We start from the raw sequence: 25,335 nt of genomic DNA on the forward strand, positions 1-25,335 counted from the left end.
CCTCATGCTCCTGAAGTCTGCACTCATAAAAACCCAGGGATCCGGTACATCCATAGCGTGTACTCTGGTCAGTCTAGTGGAGGATGGAGGGGGCTGTCCAAGGCGTTTACTCTGACCAGAGTACACGCTACGGATATACCGGACCCCACCAGACACTAACAACTGCAGGCTTACCGGTAAGATTACACAGGCAGGAGGAACATACTAGAAATTTGCACTAAACCATTCTAAAGGAATCACTGACTGAAATATCCTTGCTACATCTTAAACAGAAAACTGAAACTGTGTTACAAAGGAATTGGATACAGTACCACTTCCTTTACAGCATTAAAAAACAAGGACAGAAGGCTATTGCTATACTGGAGACCCTTTTTTATTACTATTATCTTTTTACTTGGCATTTTTATTAGAATTGTCTTTTTACTAGATGTTTTATGACGTGTAAACATTTGGCAGGTACAGTTTTTTTTTATTTCAGTCTTATTTAAATTTTATCTATCGTTTATGAGGATGGTTTTTATTTATGTATGTACATTAATATATCGTTTTTTAACATAGATTCAATACACAATAAAACATGAACTTTAAATTCTATTGTAAATTCTGTAGATATGTTTAGGTGAGCGCCAACTAGGATATTATAACCCTGAATACAACTTAAAATCACCGGGAGGAAGAAAAGATCTCCACATATCCCAGGCAGCTCCTTGGATACACGTACTGTAGCACCCAAGGATAATAGGAGCTCAGCAATACTATATTTATACCGATTCATTATTCTGGGTTGGGGTGCTTGGAAATGTAATTGAAAACTAATTTATACTTACGCTATGGTTATTTCTATCAAAATGAGTACAAAGAAAAATGATCTCACCAAAAACCAGATTCCAAACTGGCTCAGCAGACGCTGGTCATGTTTATCGTCATCTTTGTTATCAAAGTCGGTGTTGTCCAATGAATGATGTGACGAGGCCAAACCCATCTGCCTCCTGCGGTTCATCTCGCACTCCCGCTGCTCCGCGTGATACTCAGCTTCCTTAAGCAAGCTGGAAAATGACGCAATAAACGCGAGTCACTGCCGAATCATCCAGAAAGATCTCATCACGCCAGAGACACATACATGAGCAGCTGGGGTTATCCCACAAGTCAATCAACGTTATTAGAGTAATACGGCTTAAAGTTAACCAAATTCTTTTTGGGATGACTGTTGTTACATCTCAATCACATTTGGTGAAAAATTCTATCTAGCTTGAACTCTTTTAATTAAATGCGATGTTCAATAGCGCCGGGAATGAGTCCCCAGAGCGATGCAATTGTCCGAGATGTTAACTCTGACGCAAGAGGGTTTTTCTGCTTGCACACACCTGAGGTGCGCGCAGAAATCCTACTAGACTAGGGTCGCGATGCTGGTTTTGGGCTTAGCGTGTGTGCTAAAAGCATCACGGCCAGCACTTAAGTTGGAGAACGCCGGTTACCGCAACTAAACACCTGGCTTAAGGCGCGGTAACCTGCATCTCCCGACTTAAACGTCGGGTGCTTTTTTCCCGGTGCTATCACTTTCAACTAAATTTCCCCCTTTGACTTTTGTAGGTACTGTGGACCTTATTCAGAGTCGGTCGCAAGCGCCGATGCACTCGTAACCGACTCGATGGTTAGTCCTGCGCATGCGCAGCAGCCGCACTGCGCGTGCACAAGCCCCGAAGTGACAGAGAAACTCTGTCGCTCCGGAGCTCGCTACCAAAGGGCCGGCTGTCGATGTTGATCGACAGCTTGCCCCGTTTGGTAGGCGGGCCGGGGGGGTGGTTTCCAAAACGGAGGCGTTCCTTAAGCCTACTGTTTTGTTGGCGGCCGCACTGACATCATCAGTGATGTCAGTGGGGAGCTTCCTGCTCCATCAGAGCAGAAAGCTCCCTGGGGCTTACGAGTGCCCAGACCCAACCTTAGGGTCTGGTCGTAAGCCCCGATGGTCGCGATGGTGGTCACCATCGCGACCATCAACCTGGTCAGTCGTTAAGCAGTGGGTGATAACCCCCAGCTTAACGATCGACAAGGAGGCTGTCGTTCAGGATGCAAGCGGCCGCCCTGATTTAGCGCGACCGCTTGCAACTAACGACCGCCTCTGAATGAGGTCCTGTATGTCTTGTGTTCATCTCATCTGTCTGAAACAACAAAGGGCCTGATTCATAGGTGGACGATGCTGCGACCGCTCTTGCATTTGTTGCCGAAGAGTAATAATATGCAAATGATCGTGTCTGCCCTCCCCTGGTGTAGTATCTGGCGTCAGACTGTGCAAGCCCTGACACGCCCACTTGCACTCTGTAACACCATCGGCGCATCATCGTGTTTACAATTGTCACTCGCACCAGCCCTATGGCAGGCGCAGTTTTCCCATCGGAACATGGCCTCTGCAGCTGCGGCTGTGCGTTTGGGAACGCAGCTGCTGTCACTGACACACCTGCGACACTTCCATAGCATAGACTTCTTTTGCACTCACTTCGGGTCACCTCCCAGTCACCGGCCAGGGACACCCATCACTTTGCTGCCCCGTTTCTGACTCTGCCTGTCCCGATCAAAATAGAATCTCTGTGTGCAGCGCGTGCGTCGCAGGGGTTTCCAGAACTTTTTGCGGATGCACAGTGTCAAATAATTGCTCAAGTACGTGAACTTCGGAATAGTGGAGCACATTCAGATCCGCTCGCTAGGATGCGAACGCTCGTGGCTGGCCGATATTTGCAATCTGCGCATGCGTATGCATCGCAATGCGCGTACGAGAACCATAGCAAAAGATCAGGAAGCGCTCACTCGCCCGCCATAGACAGCACAGCTCAGTGAGTGACAGGAGAAGCCGTTTGTGGGTGGTAACAGGGGCAGGGGGAGTGGAGGTGTGAACGCAGGCGTGCCTTAGTGTCTCAACGCCATTTCAGAGGCATGCATAATTAAGAGGCAGCGTCATAGTACACGTCACCTGGTTGTATTTCACACTGAAGTGATCGCAGTGCTTGCAGCAAGGTATAGTCAACCTCAAGCGCTGCGATCGCATCGGATGGTCTTCGATGTACCAATGGTTTCATGCACTTCCAGGAGATGACATGTGCTAGTCGGCGTCTTATGAATGGCTGGTGGGCGTCTGCATATACATAGTTGTGGCGTTTATCTCAAGAATAATCGCCAGGAATGATGTCATGTAAATGTATATATATATAAATGTGTGTATCAACATGGTTTCTAGGCAGTGTCCTGTATTTGACCTGTAGGAATACAAAGCTTGGAGGAGATTTGTCTTCCTGGAACCAGGCATCTAGATAACCATCTCTTCTCTCTACAGGCCATAAAGTTTGGGGAGAGATACATCCTTAATGCTGATGGTCAGACCTGGTCAAGCCAGGTCATGGGATATAAAATCCTTTAGGATGGAGATGACAGGAATGTAGGGTATGTTACCTGCTTATTGGTTTCTAAAGACCCCTCCACACTGTTTCAAGACCCCCTACTTCCTATAGACAATATGGATGGGTGTGACTGATTTCTTAATGCCCAGTGTCCAGCAAATAAAGCGTTAAAACCCCAAAGGTGGGGGCTATTGCAGCTGTGAGAGTGTAACTATGCATCTCCCTCAGTGATAAGTGTTCTTGTGCCCAAGGGAGTCCTGACGACTGGCCGGAATCCAATGCTCCTGTGTCTCCTTCAGGGTCTTTTTCATTTTAATTCCTTTTATTTTCTGAAACCTATTTGTGATATATTTGTATTGTCCATATTTGTACTACCTTTTTCTGTAATCAATAACCTTGGAAATATTTTTCGGATTAAACATTCTTAATCCAATGTATTCTCCGTGTTCTTGTCGAATTCACGAGCCTGTGAGGTCAAAGCTACATACCTATATGTAAGTGAGTGTGCATATTGAGATTTAAGGGGAGAACCTAACGACTCCCGTTAACTTCGTTGGTGGTGGCAGAACCATGTTAGAGTAACCGCACGTGCTGAGGTAACCATAAGTCACTGGTGGCGATTCTCAGATTGAGGTATCTGGAGAATCGGCCGGCTGGTCGTGACAATAGTGATTGCAAGCCAAGACATAGTGGGCGTGCTAATGCCTTGCCGTACGATCGCCTGCCTCGCTGGGCGTGCGCTGGATTTGCATACGCAGGGTGCGAGCGAACGCATCTAGCGAGCGGGTCTGAATGAGCTCCAGTGTTCGAATTGTGTGCACCTTTGAACCAGGCTAAAAGTTTTAACGTGCTAGGGCTGCAATGCCGGCTGATTATGTCCACTGCTGGAGGGGGAGGTCCTGCGTTTCTAGCATAGCTGCACTTTGTTTGAGTCTGGGATGCTGGAGGCGATGTACTATAACTACCATGCCGACAGTTATTACCTAATTACTGCTTCCACGGCGCACACCAGCTCCTCTGCCCCACACTCCCGCGTGTTGATAGGAGGCGGTGAGGTCTGGAACAAATGAGTCTCCGCTGAGGCTGCTGCGCCAACCTCATTGCTGTGATGGTAGGAGTGGCAGCGTTTGCAGTATCGCACAGGCCGGTTTCCGTGGCGATCGCAGCAGCCCGCGGAGAAGCATGTCACCACAGCCCTCCTTACATGGGAGCTACAGTTCTGAAAGAGAAGCAATTGTGGAGAAGAATTAATTATTCACAGCAAATGAATGTATAACCCTCGGGGAGGAATTATAGCGCTTCCGCTAAATGGCCATTCACCGGGAGCCACAATGTGCAATGAGTAAGTAGATGCTTTGTGCAGGCATTAATAGTATGGTCAAATAATAAAAACATATATTGGCTACTTGTCCAAGTTAGTTACTAATAATGTGCACAGATGCAAATTTCACCTTTTTATAATGAAAGATAATTGGGAGAGTTACTAAATTCTCTGGGGGAAGTATTTTTCCCCATGCACTCTAGGGGGTAGATTTACTAAGAATCGAGTTTGGGAGAGTTGACATTCTCTGCAGAGTTTGGGCATTTTTTTCCACTTGCAAATTTACTAATGTAAAACTTGGGAGATAAATCTCCTTTGCTACGGGAAAGTATTGGAGAGTTATCAAACTCTCTTCATTTCACCGTCGGCCAAACTCGACCGGGTTGAGGTGCGAATGCTTTGGCCATGGAGGCCCGATAATAGGGTCTCCTGGCTGTGACATTACACCCCGGTCGGTTTGGGTCCGGTGCTGGTTTTAAATATAAGGGAACCCCTACTCATTTTTTCCCAATATATTTAAAACTAGGAGAGGCCCTGCAGCCAGATGCTGGTTCCTAAACTACCGGGTAACCCTACACGTTTTGCTCCCCCGTAATTTTAAAAACCAGGACTGGCTGTGCAGTCCGGAGCTGGTTATGCTTTTGGGGGGGGACCCTACGTCATTTTTTTTTTACATTTAACCCGTTTTTTACAGCTACAACACACAAGCAGCCTTCACATATCTCACTGGTATATCTCACTGGTATGTGCGGGCTGCTAGCTCGGGAGAGTTTTGCAGAGAGAAAACACTGCAATCATGGGTGAGTCATCTCATATAGGGCTCTATTTATTAACATTATTTTTACTAAAATAAAGTGAAAAAGGGTGTTTTCACACCCTTTTCACATTATTTTAGTATCACCTGTATTTATTACAGGGCAATAGGAGTAGAATTAGTAAAATTCTACTCCAACCCCCAGTATCACTTATTTTTAGTAAAGCAGATCGCATTTCCCATAATTGTAATGGGAAATGTGATCTGTGTGCAAGTTACTAAAAATAAATTGTAAAAAAATACCGGGGGAAGCCCTGTGATAATAACGCCACCTGGAGGTGGCGTTATCCAGGGTCTCCCCCGGTTACCGGGCTCCCTCTCTGCTCTAACGGGGAGAGCAGAGGCGGGAGCCGGTACCAGTAATCAGCTATGTGGTCTAAAGAGACCACAAGCTGATTGCTGTAAAAAAAAGAAAAAAAAAAATTAAACATTTTTTTTTTCACTTACCTGAATCCAGGGACCGGTGATCGGGCCTCCGGTGATGGCTCCTCTCCGGTCAGCTGGTCTCCCACAGTGCACTGGGGCCCGGTCATCAGGTGATCGGGCCCCAGTGCAGTATGGGAGATCACCTGATCGGGAAGCCCGGAGAAGACCACCGGAGGCCAGGAGGATGCAGGTAAGTGTAATGAAGGGAGGGGAGGTCGCGGGGGGGGAGGGGGGGGTAGCGGGGGTCCGCGATCGCGGGGGGCGGGGCTTTGCGCCGGGGGGCGGGGCTTAGCGTCAGTGGGGGGGTAGTAGCGGTGGTCGGTCGGCGCATACGCGGGCTCTTAGTCGCGGTATTTTTTCCGAAAATACCGCGACTAGAGTGCGGATGGGATCCGCAGGGACAGAGCTTTATCGCAAGCTCTGTCCCTGCAAGGGATTTATAGTAAATCCCTGTGATATTGCCTGAATTCGCAATGCGAATTCACTCGGTAATTTCACACTACAATCCGCATTCAATATGCGGATTGTAGTAAATAGAGCCCATAAACTTGCTACGGGGGAGAAATCTCGATCTGCTTCACCATCGGCCATCTCACTTCAGCTTAACTCACTTCTTTGTAAATTTGCGAGTTTCAGGAGCCTCAAATCACCCGAGTTTCGGCGATGCTAATTGAGTTGAAAACAAAAACAAACTCGATCAGACTCGATTCTTAGTAAATTTACCTCTAGGTTTCCAGTGCAGCAGTATGATAAATCATGGTTTTGGCATACTAATGGATACCTGTATGGTATGTGGGGTAATTGGAATCAACCCATGATTCTCTTTCTGCAGAGGAACTACAACTGCCAGCAATCCCAGCCAGCTAATGACCAAAGCCTGCTGCCTAAGTATCTGTGAGAGAACTGGAGGTGGAACACTGTGACTCCCTAGGAGTACAATTATTGTAATTATACAATGTGGCAACTGAACAATTGGGGTCACCTATGAGTTGTGGCGCACACCTAGGTAATTTGTGTCTCTCTAGGCAACCAGGGTGGCATCCTTGCATGCAAAAGGATGTTGTTGGGAGAAGCCACAAAGCAATGTTTTACTATGGCTGGAATAGGGTTACTAACTTTACACATGATTTGCCAGAGGTACAGCACAAGCATGCAAAGCTGATAAGCCGGATGGGTGTGACTAATATTTAAATGAACTGAAGTGTAAGCTACCTGGACAAATCTGCTGGCAATACTATTTCATGTGTGAGGAGCCTCAGAGCTTTTCACAAGTGCAAAATGAATCATGTTATACGTCTGCCCCAGGAGGGGTCTGCAGGCCCCAATGTCACTGGGAAGTAAACGCACTTTTTTCCATTCATCAATCTGAAACTAAGGTTTATCTAATAAACATCAGGTGCTACAACACGGCTAGTAAAAGCGTTGTCCTTTGAAATTCCGGGCATAAACACCATTGGTAGAGCCTGACGCTTAGTAAATAAACAATCCAATCAGCGGCGAAGGCTGCGAGTTGCTGTTGCCATGACGTTAAAACTCCAGCAGCGGCGCCTTATCTCACAGCTGTCGTGGCCGGCTCTGAGCCCGTATTCGCACAATTTTGCTCAGAGCCCTATGGGGCTGGTTGCTGCTATTTCCTATGTGGCTAAAGGACCACCACCACGTGATCGCTGTAGGAGGCTTGACCGCTCCTGTGTTACCATCCACTAGGGCATAGAGGGGGAATAAATATTTGTGGCGAGCGCAGCGAGCCACCGTGCCCGAAGCGTGGTGAGCCCGCGAGGGGACACTTTTGGTTCCCCGTTAGCATCCCCGCCCCTCCCCTTTCAGACCGGGTCACGTGGGTGTGACGTCATAGGTCCATCAGCGCTGTATAGTCTAGACCTAACCCTATGGGGCTGTGAGCACTTCTGTTTGTGTTCGGACAGCTGTAAAGTGCTGCTACTGCCGCGATGACTCGCACCCGAGAGATCATTGCGGCTGACTGGATCAAGCTGTACTAAGGGCCTGATTCAGACCCACTCGCGAGCGGCTGTCCGCTCGCAAGTGGGTCGATGGTGTGCACTGCGCATGCGCACGACGGAGGGAGCTCCGTCGCGCGCATGCGCGAGACGCGACGAGCGAAGGACTTTCCTTCGCTCGTTGTGTCTGATCAAAGGGGGCGTGCTGTCGATGTTGATTGACAGCACGCCCCCTTTGGTGGGCGTGCCTCCCAGACTGGGGCGTTCCCAAGGGAACGCCTACCGTCAGAAGCCGGCCCCACTGACATCACTAGTGATGTCAGTGGGAGTGATTTTGGCTCTGATAGAGCCAAAATCACTCCGGGCCTTGCGGTTGAGAAACTCAACCGCAGGCTCCGTCTCGCAGTGGCGTTGGTCGCGATGGTCAAGACCATCGCGACCATCAATCTGCACGCTCGTATAGGCTGTGGGTGGTGACCCACAGCTATACGAGCGTCCAGGAGGACGCTCCATAATTATGGAGGTGGGCCCTGATTCAGAGCGAGCGCTCTGGTCAGAGCGTCCGGCTCTGAATCAGGCCCTAAATGCCGTGATCCTATGCTGTGATCCTATGATCTTTAGCGTAAATCTGCTTTTGCGCTAATTGAGGCCATGTGACACAATCCTATCTTCCTCGGACCTCTTGACTCTTCTGCGCCTCGTAAATGACTTCCAGTATCTTAGAGAAAAATAAGGTATATGTTTTGTGACGGAATGGTTACAATGATTGCAGACCACAGACAGGCACTTCACGGGACGAATGGGTGAAAACACCAACGCTGATGTGTCTTACCTTTTTCTGACATATGGCTGAAATCTCAGCTGCATGAGATACGTATATAAAACTCAATACACAGGTCTACTCCAGCAGGGTCAAAAACAACATGACATGTGCTACAGAATATCATCTCCCTACATAACACTTTCATACAATCTTCATGGACTCATTGCTATTGTCCCCGTGTGTCTGCATTGCAGTCTTAGGGCCTCTTTCATTAAGGATTGCAACCAAAGTTGGCCGATTGTCGCATACTGCTCATGCGTATGTATCGCACTGCGCATGCGCGAAGGCAACACTGCGATCACGGAAACCACGCAGAGCCATCACAGAGCAATGCATGCGTGCCTGACCATTTGAACACCGTTACATGAGCGTACATAATTAGCCACTGCGACGGCATATGCAGCTCGTGTACTCACTGGTTAGCAATTTCTGAGTAAGGTCAGGGCTGCTGTGATTCTGCGTGAGAGGCCGATGGTACTCGATGTTACCGATGTTTATGGAGGTTTGCAAAGTATTACGGATGTGAGATAGCAGTAGTGTGCGTCTCTATGCTGGCGGCACAACGGCTTTGCGATAGCAATCAGCTGCGATTGCAAGCGATCCTTAATGAATCAGGCCCTTAGAATGGTAGATAGTTCTACACCCCTAACGTAACATATCCACTGAGTAGAATCATAATTAATCTTGTAAAAGCAATACATCTATATTGGTAATTTAGGGAATAAGACCATGGGATGAGAAAGGCTTCCAGCACAAGGAGTGGTACTGAAGAGAAGTCAGTGGCGGAACTACAGTTGCTGCAGGGGGGCTGGAAATCTATGGACGCCCCTTTCAGAGGTCCTAGCTCCCCCACTGAGCTCAAGGTAGCAAAGCTGAGTTCTCCAAGAATGGCACCGCCACGCTCTACCGGAGACCCAGCCGTACACTCTTCCGCCTTGTTTGTACAGAATACGAGTATGAACCCGAGATGCAACATACAGACTACAAGATACATGGTACTGTGCTGTTGTCTGTACACAATGAATAGGAACACACGGTGAGAATCACCCCTAGCACACAGAACAAGTATTAGTATAGTACTGAAGATATTCCACAGGTACAAAATAGAGCACAATCACTATCAACGGACATCAGAGCCTACAGAGCAAGATACGTGGCATCGTACATTCAGGATAAGAACAGAACTCATTCAACGATCATGACCCGTATTCAATTTGAAGCGAAAAGTCCGTTGCCGGACTTTTCGCCGTCATCACTGATTTTGGGTGCAAAAAAGTATCACGCTCGTCCCCGCTTATACCCGTATTCAATTCCAAACCAGCGAAAACGGGACCAGGAGAAACTTAAATCGGCGAAAAGTTCTGTCAGTTTTGGGTAAATCAGCCTGACACCCCCCAAAAGATGCACTGAAATGGGGATTACTCTGGGTACCCCCGAATAGCCCTGCTGAAGGTATTTGGCGACTTTAAATGGTCTCAATAGGTGCTAATTTGTGTGTTTTAAAAAGTGGTGAAGAATAGCATCAAATTTGGGGTACATGAAAATGGGTATTAGCATATTTTGAAGTTGGTAATGTGAAGTTTTAAAAAACGTGAAAAATCCACTTGCCGCAAACCACCTGCAATCAAAAAAACACCTGGGGCACACTTGGGGACCCCCCAGTAGTCTATTTCGCTAGTTTTTAACTTTGTACCCCAACTTTCTTTTTTTCACCCCAAAACAAAAGTACTTTTTTGGGGTGTTCTTAATAATGTTTTTTGACACAGTTTACCTTTGGGGGGCTGTTCAAAGGGTGCTCGGTGGTTTTCCCATGTTTGCACCCCAAAACCCCAATTCACCACTATTTTCCGCCTGCTATTCATAGGCGAAACTTTTTCGCTGGTCCGCCTAGGCGAAAAGTATTTGGAATTGAATACGGGGATAAGTTGAAACCGGCGAAAATTATGTCATCGGCGAAAAGTATCGCCAAAACGGACTTTTCACTTCTAATTGAATACAGCCCGATGGCGGCAAAGTGTTGGGCAATCAGTTAGAACGCCAGCACCTCGCAGCCATCAACGTCCCTCATTTTCCCCTCGCACCCCATCATTTTCACTGATGTGCCCAGGCACAAATCACAACCACACGTTGTGCGTTTAAAAGGAACTGCGCAATGCTTCCTAATTACTACTGGAGATCCGTGCAAATTGCGTCTTCCGGTAGTAACCATCAGGCCGTATGCTCAGTGCATCTTAAAAAATATATAGCACAAAAATGCGTAAATGTTATCGTTTTAGTGTAAAACCATTAATATAATAATAATAAAAATAATCATAATAAAAAATAATAATGTTTTAACCAGCAAGCTTGTAGATAATAATCTCCTGATTTTGTTATTTTTTTGTCTGATATTTTAAGTGAAATTGATAGTGATACAATGCATGACTAATACCCGTTACACCGGAGCTAAAACCCGGGTTATTGCAGGGTTAACCCGGGCAGCTCCTTGGTGTAAAAGGGGAGAGGGTTGGATTGATGGGTCGAGTGACCCGGCAATCCAACCCAGGTAACTAGCAGGGTTTAACACGTCTTGCTTCAGTGGCGCTTGGAGATGACATCATCTCCATGTGTCCACTTCACACCGGGAAAGCCGGGTCTATGCAGACCCGACTCTGGTGTGAGCGGCGCCGACTCGGGAATATCCTGAGTCGGCGCCGGCTAAGTTCTGGGTCTGATCCGGATAGGAAGTCTGGGCCTGATTCAGACCCGCTTGCGAGCACTGAGCGCTCGCAAGCGGGTCGATGTTGGTCAAATGGTCTTGCACCAAAGGGGGCGTGCTGTCAATGGTGATTGACAGCACGCCCCCTTTGGTGGGCGTGCTGGGGGCGTGGCTGCCCAGACGGAGGCGTTCCCATGGGAACGCCTACCGTCTGGGGCCGGGCCCACTGACATCATTAGTGATGTCAGTGGGAGTACTTTTGGCTCTGATAGAGCCAAAAGCACTCCAGGGCTTGCGGCAACGAGACCCTACCACAAGGGTCTCGTCGCAAGCCCGATGGTCTTGACCGTCGCGACCATCATTTAGGCCGCTCGCTATAGCTGTGGGTGGTCACCCACAGCTATGCGAGCGGCCAGAAGGCCGCTCTTAAATTCAGAGGGACGGCCCTGATTCAGAGCGAGCGCTCTGTCAGTACAAACTCAAAGTCTGTTCCAACTCCGGGTCAGACCCGGAATTTTGCTAGAAAAGGGGTATAATATATAAACATCTGCGTATCAGTTGGTGAAGAAAGCGTTACTGAATTATCACCCATGCTCTGTAACTGCCATGGTACCCGCTGGCGTTTATTATTTGTATTTAGTATACTTTGCTTTACCTTTTTTTTTTTTTTTAAATTGAGATTTTCAATGCACATACTATCTGGTGTGCGCCTGACACCTAGTGGACGAGTGTTAACGAGCGGTCTCATTTTCATCTCTCAAACTGACCAACGTTGTAGGCCGAGAGGGGAACAGGCATCGAGGGCCCCAGTGGGAGCCTGGACCAGCTGTGGAGGAGAAATACTTCACTCCACGTGGACCACATAGTATTTTTCATTTCTGTTTTTTCAAAGGAGGTGTGGCTACAACTCACAGATATGGCCACACCCCCTGCATCACCCAGGCCCACCGTTTGTCTTGGCGGCCCTAGTTGTCGGACATTAAAAAAATATCCAACATAATGACACTGCAATATATGTCTTTATTAAGTATCTGACTGAAACGTGAAGTAGTTATGTGACCGGCGGTCGTCACATTCCCGACAGCAGAATGCCAGCTAGGGATTTATGATAGGCGTCGAAATACCGAAGCCTATCATAATCCCAACGCCGGAATCCAGGACGATGTGCACCGAACGAGGTAAGTCTGGGGCGCCCCTCCTGTTAGCCGCGGGGAGGGGGAGGGTTAGGTTTAGGACAGTTAGCACCATTACCATTAGGTTTTGGGGGGGTGGTTAGTGTTAGGCACCCCTAGGGGGGAGGGGGAGGGTTAGGCACCCCCAGGGAGAGGTTAGGGTTAGGCACTCCCCTGAGAGGGTTAGGTTTAGGGAGCGGAAAGGGGGGGGTCGGGGTTAGGCACCCCCTGGGGGAGGTTAGGGTTAGGCACTAGGGGGAAGAGGTTAGGGTTAGGCCAACATTTCCTTATTAGACATTTTAGTAAATTTACCCATAGAAGGTCACAATTATATAAATAGTTGTCTACTCGGACACCCACATTTTGGGTGGGTCCCACAGACTCCTGAAGGAGTATGGCACCTTCCTGCATCCCTCAAACTTCCTAGTGAAATGTACGGGACGGGGGGAGCGTAATGATGTGAAATCGCCTCAAGATTGCCCCACCCCCACTGTGTGATGTCTCCTGGCGGGAAAATAATACATATCGGCAAGTATACATGAAGGAAACAAACCACCAATTCTAAGCAATACATTCCACGTGCATGGCAGAAGTGACACTGGGCAGTTGACCACACAGTACGGAGAGCATAGATAAGATACTGAGAATTACAGAGAAGTGATACCATGCAGTTATTTTATTTTATATTAAAAACTGGTTAATAGCAATATTAACAACCATATCCAGAAATAGATAAATTGTCCTGTGCAGTTGTCCATTTACTCAGAATTAGAATAGATACCAATGGATACATTGGTTCCTCAACCCCCATCCCCATCATTAAAAACAAGGCGAAAGTTTTAATGCAAAGTCTCTGCTTATCTATTTCTACTGGGCACAGTGAGGGTGGCAGGTGCCCATGCAAACATTTTCCTTGCCCAATGCATTTTTTTATATGGAAATACCCATATTTGTCCGCTTGGCGCATACATTGGTGCACGCCCACATTCTTTTGGGAAACGAGGATGCACCTAATTTTGCGGGATCACAGGTGCACATAAAAACTCATATGGTAGAAAGAGTGAAAACGCCACCTTGAAGTTCCACCTAATAAAGCTTTCGGACCCTCTTCAAGAATGACCCTTTCGTTTTTCTCCTAAATAGCGCATCATTAATAATTAAGCATCATTTATATCTTACACAGAGACTTTATTATGTGGGGGGGTCTATTTACTAAAGGTTGATTTTTACAGATCTAAAATCGATCAACATCGATGTTGTCGTTCTGGGTCTAAATCATACTGTACATTTACTAATACTTAAAAGACCAAATCAAAAAATTGTATATTATAATCGTATGTCAGTAAATGTGTGATTTAGCCCCTGAAAGACATTGATTTTGATCGATTTTTAATGATTTTAAATCAATTAAAATCAAGCTATAGTAAATATAACCCTTATGATTTCTGTAGGCATTTCATTCAGCATGCCTTGATGACCCAAAAGATCCCCATTATATTTCTCCAGACACAGAGTGTACAAGGGGTACATAAAACAGCTATGGGTAGGCATCCTAGAAATGCAGGGACTACTAGAGCCCAATCCAGTCTTATATTCAGGGCCATCTTGAGGCATGTTCAACCAGTGTGGTTGAACAGGGGCGCCACTTCATAGAAGGTGCACCCCTCCCAGCCATTCCCGATTTCAGCGGGACAGTCCCAGTACCGGCCCCTGGTAACAAGAATGGATGCCGCAGGGAGAGAGCTGGGGGCAGCCCAGCTACTGACGTAGTGCTGGGCTCACCCCCAGCCTAACGTTATATGGGAGGCGTGCCATAGGACACACCCCCACAGTGTCATTTAGGGCATGATCTATGGTAATTAGGTCATGCCCCCTTTCCGGCGGGAGCCGGCCCTGCTTATATTATATGCCCTTTGTCTATTAGGGTATAGTGTAAAAATAAATCTTATAAAAGCGTTAAACGTACCTTGTGGCAGAAGAACATCTATTAGCCATTCGCTGTGATCACTATGAAATACAGAAACGATTTTTAGAGACATAATGGTTTCCACACTTTTTTTCTGGTTATGAACTGGAAGTCAGAGATGAATCTGAAATGAATTTATCACCACTGTAAAGGACAGTTACCTCTACTTTCTACTTCCTTTACATTTATATATTTAAGCCCATAAAGTGGAATTCACAAATGTCTGTTCCAAAATAATCCTAAAAATTTCTGCTTAAAATGATTTTATTTACAGGTTAGAGATTAGCAGAGTTTTGCAATGGGCCAGGGAAGAAGTTGCAGTGATGTAATCTGCCAATGTTACTTTGGCTTCTGTATGTGGCAGAATGCCGCTCTGTACTGTATATGCAGAAACTACATTCCAGCCCACTAATTTGGATGAAATAACAATGGTCAGTTCTTCCTGGTGTGTGGTGGGGTTGTGGTGTGTGGTGGGGTTGTGGTGTGTGGTGGGGTTGGGGTGTGTGGTGAGGTTGGGGTGTGTGGTGGGGTTGGGGTGTGTGGTGGGGTTGGGGGTATACTGAAGTTTGGGCAGGAGGAGCAAAAATTATAGAGGGAACTAACAGAATGATGAGAATGTTCCGCCAAACAGATTTGCAAATTTTATGAACCGACCAAAAACCAATACGAGTGACGCAGCTGTTATAGGAGGGTGTTAGGCTCCTTAACTAGAAAATACCATAAATATATAAAACCACAGCGCTGGTGGGTGTTCAATAATTATCAACACAATATAAAAAAGGTAAAAAATGGCTTGGTAAACATTTAAAACACTTTTAATAAAGCACAATAAAAATACAACACCTCTCAGACAATAACTGAGGAACTATATACCAAGATTAATCTTCATAAATATATGTGAACCTCATTAGTTATAGGTAGTACTAGGCAATAAAAATTAAATGCTTGGATAAATGGCCCTAAAACAATTGATTGTGAGCAATCTGTGAGAGTCACTGGGTTCAAAGTAGGGGTGAGCGGGTTCGGATTTCTGAAATCCGAACCCCCCCGAGCCCCCCCGATCCGAGTCCGATCCGAGTCAGGCTCGACTTTTCCCGCCTGACTCGGATCTGACATCGAGGCAAAACGTCATCATCCCGCCTTCCGAGTCTCGCGGGTTTTGGATCCTATATAAGGTACCCGCGTCGGCGCCATTTTCTCACTCGGCTGTGGACAGTGAAGAGGGAGGGTGGGAGTTAGTGCTGTGTAGTGTAGTGTAGTGTAGTGCTGCTGTTGTCCACTACTTCAAAGTCCATAGGGGCTGGCTGTGTTGTGCTGTGCTGCTGTTGTTAATAGGGGCTGTGTCCACTACTTCAAAGTCCATAGGGGCTGGCTGGACTGTGTTGTGCAGTCAGTTCCAAAGTCCTGTGCAGTGTCCCAGTCCTAAAGGGGTGCTGTAGTGTTGTCCAGGGGGTGCTCTGTCCATCAGGGGTGCTCCCCCCAAGTGCTAAAAAAATAATATATTTTCTGTGTTTGTGAATTGTGTGCGCAGTAGCCGCACGTGCATCAACAAAGTAGTGCCAAGCGTGCGCCTGTGTCATAAGTAAAGGGCCGGCTGGCTTGACCGTTAAGGGTGCTGTAACCCCCGAAAGTACACTCCAGTCCAAACCAAAAAAAAAATTATTTTCTGTGTTTGTGAATTGTGTGCGCAGTAGCCGCACGTGCATCAACAAAGTAGTGCCAAGCGTGCGCCTGTGTCATAAGTAAAGGGCCGGCTGGCTTGACCGTTAAGGGTGCTGTAACCCCCGAAAGTACACTCCAGTCCAAACCTAAAAAAAAATTATTTTCTGTGTTTGTGAATTGTGTGCGCAGTAGCCGCACGTGCATCAACAAAGTAGTGCCAAGCGTGCGCCTGTGTCATAAGTAAAGGGCCGGCTGGCTTGACCGTTAAAGGGTGCTGTAACCCCCGAAAGTACACTCCAGTCCAAACCAAAAAAAAATTATTTTCTGTGTTTGTGAATTGTGTGCGCAGTAGCCGCACGTGCATCAACAAAGTAGTGCCAAGCGTGCGCCTGTGTCATAAGTAAAGGGCCGGCTGGCTTGACCGTTAAGGGTGCTGTAACCCCCGAAAGTACACTCCAGTCCAAACCTAAAAAAAAATTATTTTCTGTGTTTGTGAATTGTGTGCGCAGTAGCCGCACGTGCATCAACAAAGTAGTGCCAAGAGTGCCCCTGTGTCATAAGTAAAGGGCCGGCTGGCTTGACCGTTAAAGGGTGCTGTAACCCCCGAAAGTACACTCCAGTCCAAACCAAAAAAAAATTATTTTCTGTGTTTGTGAATTGTGTGCGCAGTAGCCGCACGTGCATCAACAAAGTAGTGCCAAGCGTGCGCCTGTGTCATAAGTAAAGGGCCGGCTGGCTTGACCGTTAAAGGGTGCTGTAACCCCTGAAAGTACACTCCAGTCCAAACCAAAAAAAAATTATTTTCTGTGTTTGTGAATTGTGTGCGCAGTAGCCGCACGTGCATCAACAAAGTAGTGCCAAGAGTGCCCCTGTGTCATAAGTAAAGGGCCGGCTGGCTTGACCGTTAAAGGGTGCTGTAACCCCCGAAAGTACACTCCAGTCCAAACCAAAAAAAAATTATTTTCTGTGTTTGTGAATTGTGTGCGCAGTAGCCGCACGTGCATCAACAAAGTAGTGCCAAGCGTGCGCCTGTGTCATAAGTAAAGGGCCGGCTGGCTTGACCGTTAAAGGGTGCTGTAACCCCTGAAAGTACACTCCAGTCCAAACCAAAAAAAAATTATTTTCTGTGTTTGTGAATTGTGTGCGCAGTAGCCGCACGTGCATCAACAAAGTAGTGCCAAGCGTGCGCCTGTGTCATAAGTAAAGGGCCGGCTGGCTTTACCGTTAAGGGTGCTGTAACCCCCGAAAGTACACTCCAGTCCAAACCAAAAAAAAAATTATTTTCTGTGTTTGTGAATTGTGTGCGCAGTAGCCGCACGTGCATCAACAAAGTAGTGCCAAGCGTGCGCCTGTGTCATAAGTAAAGGGCCAGCTGGCTTGACCGTTAAGGGTGCTGTAACCCCCGAAAGTACACTCCAGTCCAAACCTAAAAAAAAAATATTTTCTGTGTTTGTGAATTGTGTGCGCAGTAGCCGCACGTGCATCAACAAAGTAGTGCCAAGCGTGCGCCTGTGTCATAAGTAAAGGGCCGGCTGGCTTGACCGTTAAAGGGTGCTGTAACCCCCGAAAGTACACTCCAGTCCAAACCAAAAAAAAATTATTTTCTGTGTTTGTGAATTGTGTGCGCAGTAGCCGCACGTGCATCAACAAAGTAGTGCCAAGCGTGCGCCTGTGTCATAAGTAAAGGGCCGGCTGGCTTGACCGTTAAGGGTGCTGTAACCCCCGAAAGTACACTCCAGTCCAAACCTAAAAAAAAATTATTTTCTGTGTTTGTGAATTGTGTGCGCAGTAGCCGCACGTGCATCAACAAAGTAGTGCCAAGAGTGCGCCTGTGTCATAAGTAAAGGGCCGGCTGGCTTGACCGTTAAAGGGTGCTGTAACCCCCGAAAGTACACTCCAGTCCAAACAAAAAAAAAATTATTTTCTGTGTTTGTGAATTGTGTGCGCAGTAGCCGCACGTGCATCAACAAAGTAGTGCCAAGCGTGCGCCTGTGTCATAAGTAAAGGGCCGGCTGGCTTGACCGTTAAAGGGTGCTGTAACCCCTGAAAGTACACTCCAGTCCAAACCAAAAAAAAATTATTTTCTGTGTTTGTGAATTGTGTGCGCAGTAGCCGCACGTGCATCAACAAAGTAGTGCCAAGCGTGCGCCTGTGTCATAAGTAAAGGGCCGGCTGGCTTGACCGTTAAAGGGTGCTGTAACCCCTGAAAGTACACTCCAGTCCAAACCAAAAAAAAATTATTTTCTGTGTTTGTGAATTGTGTGCGCAGTAGCCGCACGTGCATCAACAAAGTAGTGCCAAGCGTGCGCCTGTGTCATAAGTAAAGGGCCGGCTGGCTTGACCGTTAAGGGTGCTGTAACTCCCGAAAGTACACTCCAGTCCAAACCAAAAAAAAAATTATTTTCTGTGTTTGTGAATTGTGTGCGCAGTAGCCGCACGTGCATCAACAAAGTAGTGCCAAGCGTGCGCCTGTGTCATAAGTAAAGGGCCGGCTGGCTTGACCGTTAAGGGTGCTGTAACCCCCGAAAGTACACTCCAGTCCAAACCAAAAAAAAAATTATTTTCTGTGTTTGTGAATTGTGTGCGCAGTAGCCGCACGTGCATCAACAAAGTAGTGCCAAGCGTGCGCCTGTGTCATAAGTAAAGGGCCGGCTGGCTTGACCGTTAAAGGGTGCTGTAACCCCCAAAGTACACTCCAGTCCAAACCAAAAAAAAATTATTTTCTGTGTTTGTGAATTGTGTGCGCAGTAGCCGCACGTGCATCAACAAAGTAGTGCCAAGAGTGCGCCTGTGTCATAAGTAAAGGGCCGGCTGGCTTGACCGTTAAAGGGTGCTGTAACCCACAAAGTACACTCCAGTCCGAACCAAAAAAAAATTTATTTTCTGTGTTTAGCCGCACGTATATATCAAATCGATATAACATAAATGGAGGACCAAACTTTCTCCGATAAAAATAAAATAGAGAAAGATCAAGAACCACTTCCTCCTAGTGCTGAAGCTGCTGCCACTAGTCATGACATAGACGATAACATGCCATCAACGTCGTCTGCCAAGGCCGATGCCCAATGTCATAGTAGAGGGCACATACAATCCCAAATGGCAAAGTTCAGGAAAATGACCTTGAAAAAGACATTTAAATCAGCTGAAGAGAAACGTAAACTTGCCAATATGCCATTTACGACACGGAGTGGCAAGGAACGGCTAAGGTCGATCCCTAGTATGTTCATGACTAGTGGTTCAGCTTCACATGACGATGGAAGCACTCCTCCCACTAAAAAAATCAAAAGAGTTAAGCTGGCAAAAGCACAGCGAAGAACTGTGCTTTCTAAGAAGATATCACAAATCCCCAAAGAGAGTCCAAGTGTGGTGGTGGTTGCGATGCCTGACCTTCCCAGCACTGGACGGGAAGAGGTGGCTCTTTCCACCATTTGCACGCCCCCTGCAAGTGCTGAAAGGAGCACCCACAGTCCACTTGCTGATATGCAAATTGAAGATGTCACTGTTGAAGTACAACAGGATGAGGATACTGGTGTAGCTGGCGCTGAGGAGGAAGTTGGCGAGGAGGATTCTGATGGTGATGTGGTTTGTTTAAATCAGGCTCCGGGGGAGACAGTTGTTGTCCGTGGGATGAAAAAGCCCATCACGGTCATGCCTGGGCAGAAGACCAAACATTCCACCTCTTTGGTCTGGCAATATTTCTATCCAAATCCGGACAACAACTGTCTTGCCATATGTACCATATGTAAAGGTGAAATAAGTAGGGGTAGGGACGTCAACCACCTAGGAACATCCTCCCTTATACGGCACCTGCAGCGCGTTCATAAAAAGTTACTGTCAAGTTCAGAAACTTTGGCTCAGACCGTAAGCAGTCCAGGGACACCTAAATCCCGTTGTCCTGTTGTATCCAAGCGCCTGCAAACCACACCGTCAACTCCCTCCTCGTCAATTTCCTCCTTAGTCAGGATCGGAAGTAGTCCTGCAGGCCATATCACTGGCATGACTGACTCTCCTATCCGGGATTCCTCCGGAGGATCCTGCATTGCTACGCCTACTGCTGCCGCTGCTGCTGTTGCTGCTGCTGCTGGGAGTCGTTCATCATCCCAGAGAGGAAGTAGGAACACCACTACTTTTACTAAACAATTGACCCTCCAACAGTCCTTAGCGAGGAGGATGAAGTACGACAGCAGTCATCCTGAAGCAAAACGTATAACTGAGGCCTTGACTGCTATGTTGGTGTTAGACGTGCGTCCGGTATCCGCCATTAGTGCAGTGGGATTTAGACAATTGATGGAGGTAGTGTGTCCCCGGTTCCAAATCCCGTCTAGATTCCACTTCACTAGGCAGGCGATACCGAGACTGTACAGAAACGTCAGAAAAAGTGTCCTCAGTGTCCTGAAAAATGCCGTTGTACACAATGTCCACTTAACCACGGACATGTGGACAAGTGGAACAGGGCAGACTAAGGACTATATGACTGTGACAGCCCACTGGGTAGATGTATCACCTTACGCAGCAACAGCAGCAGCGTCACCAGTAGCAGCATCTCAGAAACGCCAGCTCGTTACAAGGCAGGCTACGCTGTGTATCACCGGTTTCAGTAAGAGGCACACCGCCGACAACCTCTTAGAGAAACTGAGGGAAATCATCGCCCAGTGGCTTACCCCACTTAGACTCTCCTGGGGATTTGTGATATCTGACAACGCCACCAATATTGTGCGGGCATTACATCTGGGCAAATTCCAGCACGTCCCATGTTTTGCTCACACAATAAACTTGGTGGTGCAGAATTTTCTGAAAAGCGACAGGGGCGTGCAGGAGACGCTTTGGGTGGCCCGAAAAATTTCTGGCCACTTTCGCCATTCAGCGACTGCGTGCCGAAGACTGGAGCGCCAGCAAACACTCTTGAACCTGCCCCGCCATCACCTGAAGCAAGAGGTTGTGACGCGGTGGAACTCAACCCTCTATATGCTTCAGAGGATGGAGGAGCAGCAAAAGGCCATACAAGCCTATACATCCACCTATGACATAGGCAAAGGAGGGGGTATGCACCTGACTCAAGCGCAGTGGAGAATGATTTCCGTGTTGTGCAAGGTTCTTCAGCCCTTCGAACTTGCCACACGTGAAGTCAGTTCAGACACTGCCAGCTTGAGTCAGGTCATTCCCCTCATCAGGCTTTTGCAGAAGCAGCTGGAGAAAGTGAAGGAGGAGCTAAGACGGAGCGATTCCGCTCGGCATGTGGGACTTGTGGATGAAGCCCTTCATTCGCTTTGCCAGGATTCCAGGGTGGTCAATCTGTTGAAATCAGACCACTACATTTTGGCCACCGTGCTCGATCCTAGGTTTAAAGCCTATGTGGTGTCTCTCTTTCCGGCCGACACAAGCCTGCAGAGGTGCAAAGACCTGCTGGTGAACACACTGTCAGCTGAAGCGGAACGTGACACGTCAACGGCTCCTTCTTCATTTTCTCCCGCAACTGGGGCTGCCAGGAAAAAACTTAGGTATCCTAAGCAACCCGCTGGCAGTGATGCAGGGCAGGCAGGACCAAGTTTGGACATCTGGTCCGGACTGAAGGACCTGGCAACAATTTCTGACATGTCTACTGTCACTGCATATGATACTGTCACCATTGACAGAATGGTGGAGGATTACATCGGTGACAGCATCCAAGTAGGCATGTCAGACAGTCCATACCTGTACTGGCAGGAAAAAGAGGCAATTTGGAGGCCCCTGTACAAACTGGCTCTATTTTACCTGAGTTGCCCCCCCTCCAGTGTGTACTCCGAAAGAGTGTTTAGTGCAGCCGGGAACCTTGTCAGCGAAAGGCGTAGGAGGTTGCTTCCATAGAATGTGGAGAAGATGATGTTCATCAAAATGAATTATCAGCTCTTCCAGGGAGACCAGCCTCCAGAAGGTACAGAGGGACCTGTGGTGGTGGATTCAAGTGGGGACGAGTTAATACTTTGTGAGGATGAGGATGTACACACTGAAGAGGGTGAGGAATCGGTGGATGAGGAGGATGAGGATGACATCTTGCCTCCGTAGAGCCAGTTTGTGCAGGGACACATTAATTGCCAGCTTGTTTTGTGGGGGCCCAAACGAACCAATCATTTCAGCCACAGTTGTGTGGCAGACCCTGGCGCTGAAATGATTGATTTGTTAAAGTGTGCATGTCCTGTTTATACAACATAAGGGTGGGTGGGAGGGCCCAAGGACAATTCCATCTTGCACCTCTTTTTTTCTTTGCATTATGTACAGTTTGGGGCCTAGTTTTTCTAACTGCCATCCTGCCTGCCACTGCAGTGTCACTCCTAGATGGGTCACGTGTTTGTGCCGCCCACTCGTGTCGCTTAGCATAGTCATCCAGCTACCTCGGTGCAACCTTTTGGACATAAAAACACTATTGTGAGGTGTGAGGTGTTCAGAATAGACTGGAAATGAGTGGAAATTAAGGTTATTGAGGTTAATAATAGCATAGGAGCAGAAAAACCTACAAATTCTGTGATTTTAGCTGTTTTTATGCTTTTTTTCAAAAAAATACAGATCCAAAACACAAAACCCAGAACCCAAAACACGGAAGGGTGGTTTTGGCAAAACCAATCCAGATCCAAAACACGAAGAAAGATCCAGATCCAAAACCAAAACACAAAACACGAAAAGTGGCCGGTGCACACCCCTAGTTCAAAGTAATATTGGAAGTTATGAAGTAGTGAAAGTTCCGGTTGATTATCCAGCGAGTAGAGAAAACAGAATTACCCGATAGAGGTATCTAACATGGCAACGTTAGCAAGGTCTCCTCGCAGTGTTCATTTTGTGCTGCAGTGAGAGGAATCCACAGGTGTCTGCACTTGTACAGCTGGTCCGGATGATGTAATATAAAGGTCCAGTGTGAAACTCTGTGTATGGGCTTCTAAAATGAAAGTAATCCAGCATACTGTATGGGTAGGCATCCTCTACCCATAGGGCTCTATGTGTTTCTGTGTGGAAGTACCCCAGGAGCTCCTGATGAAGGTGTGGGGTACTTCCACACAGAAATGCGTAGAGCTTATTAAAAGTGTTTTAATTGTTTACCAAGCCATTTTTTACCTTTTTTATATTTTGTTGATGATTATTGAACACCCACCAGCGCTGTGGTTTTTATAGACAAATTTTGCTTCTCTCCATTTACGGAGAGTGAGAGATGGAAGGAAGAGGAGCAGAAAGAGATGGGAGGAAGAGGGGGACTGAGATGGGAGGAAGAGGGGCATTAAAGAGAGGGAGGTGGGAGGAAGAGGAGCAGAAAGAGATGGGAGGAAGAGGGGGACAGAGATGGGAGGAAGAGGGGCATTAAAGAGAGGGAGGTGGGAGGAAGAGGGGGACAGAGATGGGAGGAAGAGGGGCATTAAAGAGAGGGAGGTGGGAGGAAGAGGAGCAGAAAGAGATGGGAGGAAGAGGGGGACAGAGATGGGAGGAAGAGGGGCATTAAAGAGAGGGAGGTGGGAGGAAGAGGAGCAGAAAGAGATGGGAGGAAGAGGGGGACAGAGATGGGAGGAAGAGGGGCATTAAAGAGAGGGAGGTGGGAAGAAGAGGAGCAGAAAGAGATGGGAGGAAGAGGGGGACAGAGATGGGAGGAAGAGGGGCATTAAAGAGAGGAAGGTGGGAAGAAGAGGAGCAGAAAGAGATGGGAGGAAGAGGGGGACAGAGATGGGAGGAAGAGGGGCATTAAAGAGAGGGAGGTGGGAGGAAGAGGGGGACAGAGATGGGAGGAAGAGGGGCATTAAAGAGAGGGAGGTGGGAGGAAGAGGAGCAGAAAGAGATGGGAGGAAGAGGGGGACAGAGATGGGAGGAAGAGGGGCATTAAAGAGAGGGAGGTGGGAGGAAGAGGAGCAGAAAGAGATGGGAGGAAGAGGGGGACAGAGATGGGAGGAAGAGGGGCATTAAAGAGAGGGAGGTGGGAGGAAGAGGGGGACAGAGATGGGAGGAAGAGGAGCATTAAAGAGGGGGAGGTGGGAGGAAGAGGGGCAATGAGAGAGGGAGATGGGAGGGAGAGGAGCAGAAAGAGATGAGAGGAAGAGGGGCAATGAGAGAGGGAGATGGGAGGAAGAGGGGGCAGAGATGGGAGGAAGAGGAGCAGAAAGAGATGGGAGGAAGAGGAGCACTAAAGAGAGGGAGGTGGGAGGAAGAGGAGCAGAAAGAGATGAGAGGAAGAGGGGAAATAAGAGAGGGAGAAAGGAGGAAGAGGGGGACAGAAATGGGATGAATAGGGGTAATGAGAGAGGGAGATGGGAGGAAGAGGGGGCAGAGATGGGAGGAAGAGGGGCAATGAGAGAGGGAGATGGGAGGGAGAGGGGGACAGAGATGGGAGGAAGAGGGGTAATGAGAGAGGGAGATGGGAGGAAGAGGGGTAATGAGAGAGGGAGATGGGAGGAAGAAGGGGACAGAGATGGGAGGAAGAGGGGCAGAGAGAGTGAGATGGGAGGAAGAGGGGCAGAGAGAGTGAGATGGGAGGAACGGGGGGGATGGGAGGAAGAGGGGGAGAGAGAAATGGGGGGATGAGTGGAAGAGAGAGATGAGAGGAAGAGGATGACAGAGAGATGGGTGGAAGAGGGGGAGAGAGAAATGGGAAGAAGAGGGGCAGAGAGAGTGAGATGGGAGGGAGAGAGAGTGAGATGGGAGGTAGAGGGGGAGAGAGAGGTGGGAGGGCGAGAGAAAGATGGGAGAAAGAGGGGGAGGGAGAGGTGGAAGAGGGGGAGAGAGAGATGGTGGAAGAAGGAGAGACAGATGGTTGGAAGAGGGGCAGAGAAACAAGGAAATTCAAGAAAGAGCGATAGAGAGAGAAATGGGAAGAAGAGGGGGAGAGAGAGATGGGAGGAAGAAGGGAAGAGAGAGATGGTGGAAGAGGGGAGAGAGAGATCGGCAAAAGAGGGGGAGAAAAATAGGAGGAAGAGGGCCAGATAGAGGGAGATGGGAGGAAGAGGGGTGAGAGAGAAAAGGCAGGAAGAGGGATGAGAGAGAGGGAGATGGGAGGAAGAGGGGGAGAGAGAAAAAGTACTGTAGGAAGAGAGATGAGAGAGAGGGTGATGGGAAGAGGGATGAGAGAGATGGGAGGAAGAAGGGCAGAGAGGGATAT

General features: G+C 47.9%; 1 protein-coding gene across 2 annotated transcripts in view; it reads right to left on the minus strand.

Moving 5' to 3' along the window:
- The window catches only part of UNC79 (unc-79 subunit of NALCN channel complex), a 245,715-nt gene that overhangs the window by 161,083 nt on the left and 59,297 nt on the right, over positions 1 to 25,335 (minus strand). For both annotated transcript variants that reach the window (XM_088464341.1, XM_088464340.1), the window contains exons 10-13: positions 14,568 to 14,608; positions 8,741 to 8,769; positions 4,373 to 4,608; positions 875 to 1,046 (exon numbers count right to left, since the gene is read on the minus strand). In XM_088464341.1, coding sequence (XP_088320467.1) covers positions 875 to 1,046; positions 4,373 to 4,608; positions 8,741 to 8,769; positions 14,568 to 14,608 — 478 coding nt within the window. The remainder of the gene's footprint in view (positions 1 to 874; positions 1,047 to 4,372; positions 4,609 to 8,740; positions 8,770 to 14,567; positions 14,609 to 25,335) is intronic.

The sequence above is a fragment of the Taudactylus pleione genome, unplaced genomic scaffold, assembly GCF_031769625.1.
Source record: "Taudactylus pleione unplaced genomic scaffold, aTauple2 ptg001661l, whole genome shotgun sequence".
Lineage (NCBI taxonomy): Eukaryota > Metazoa > Chordata > Amphibia > Anura > Myobatrachidae > Taudactylus > Taudactylus pleione.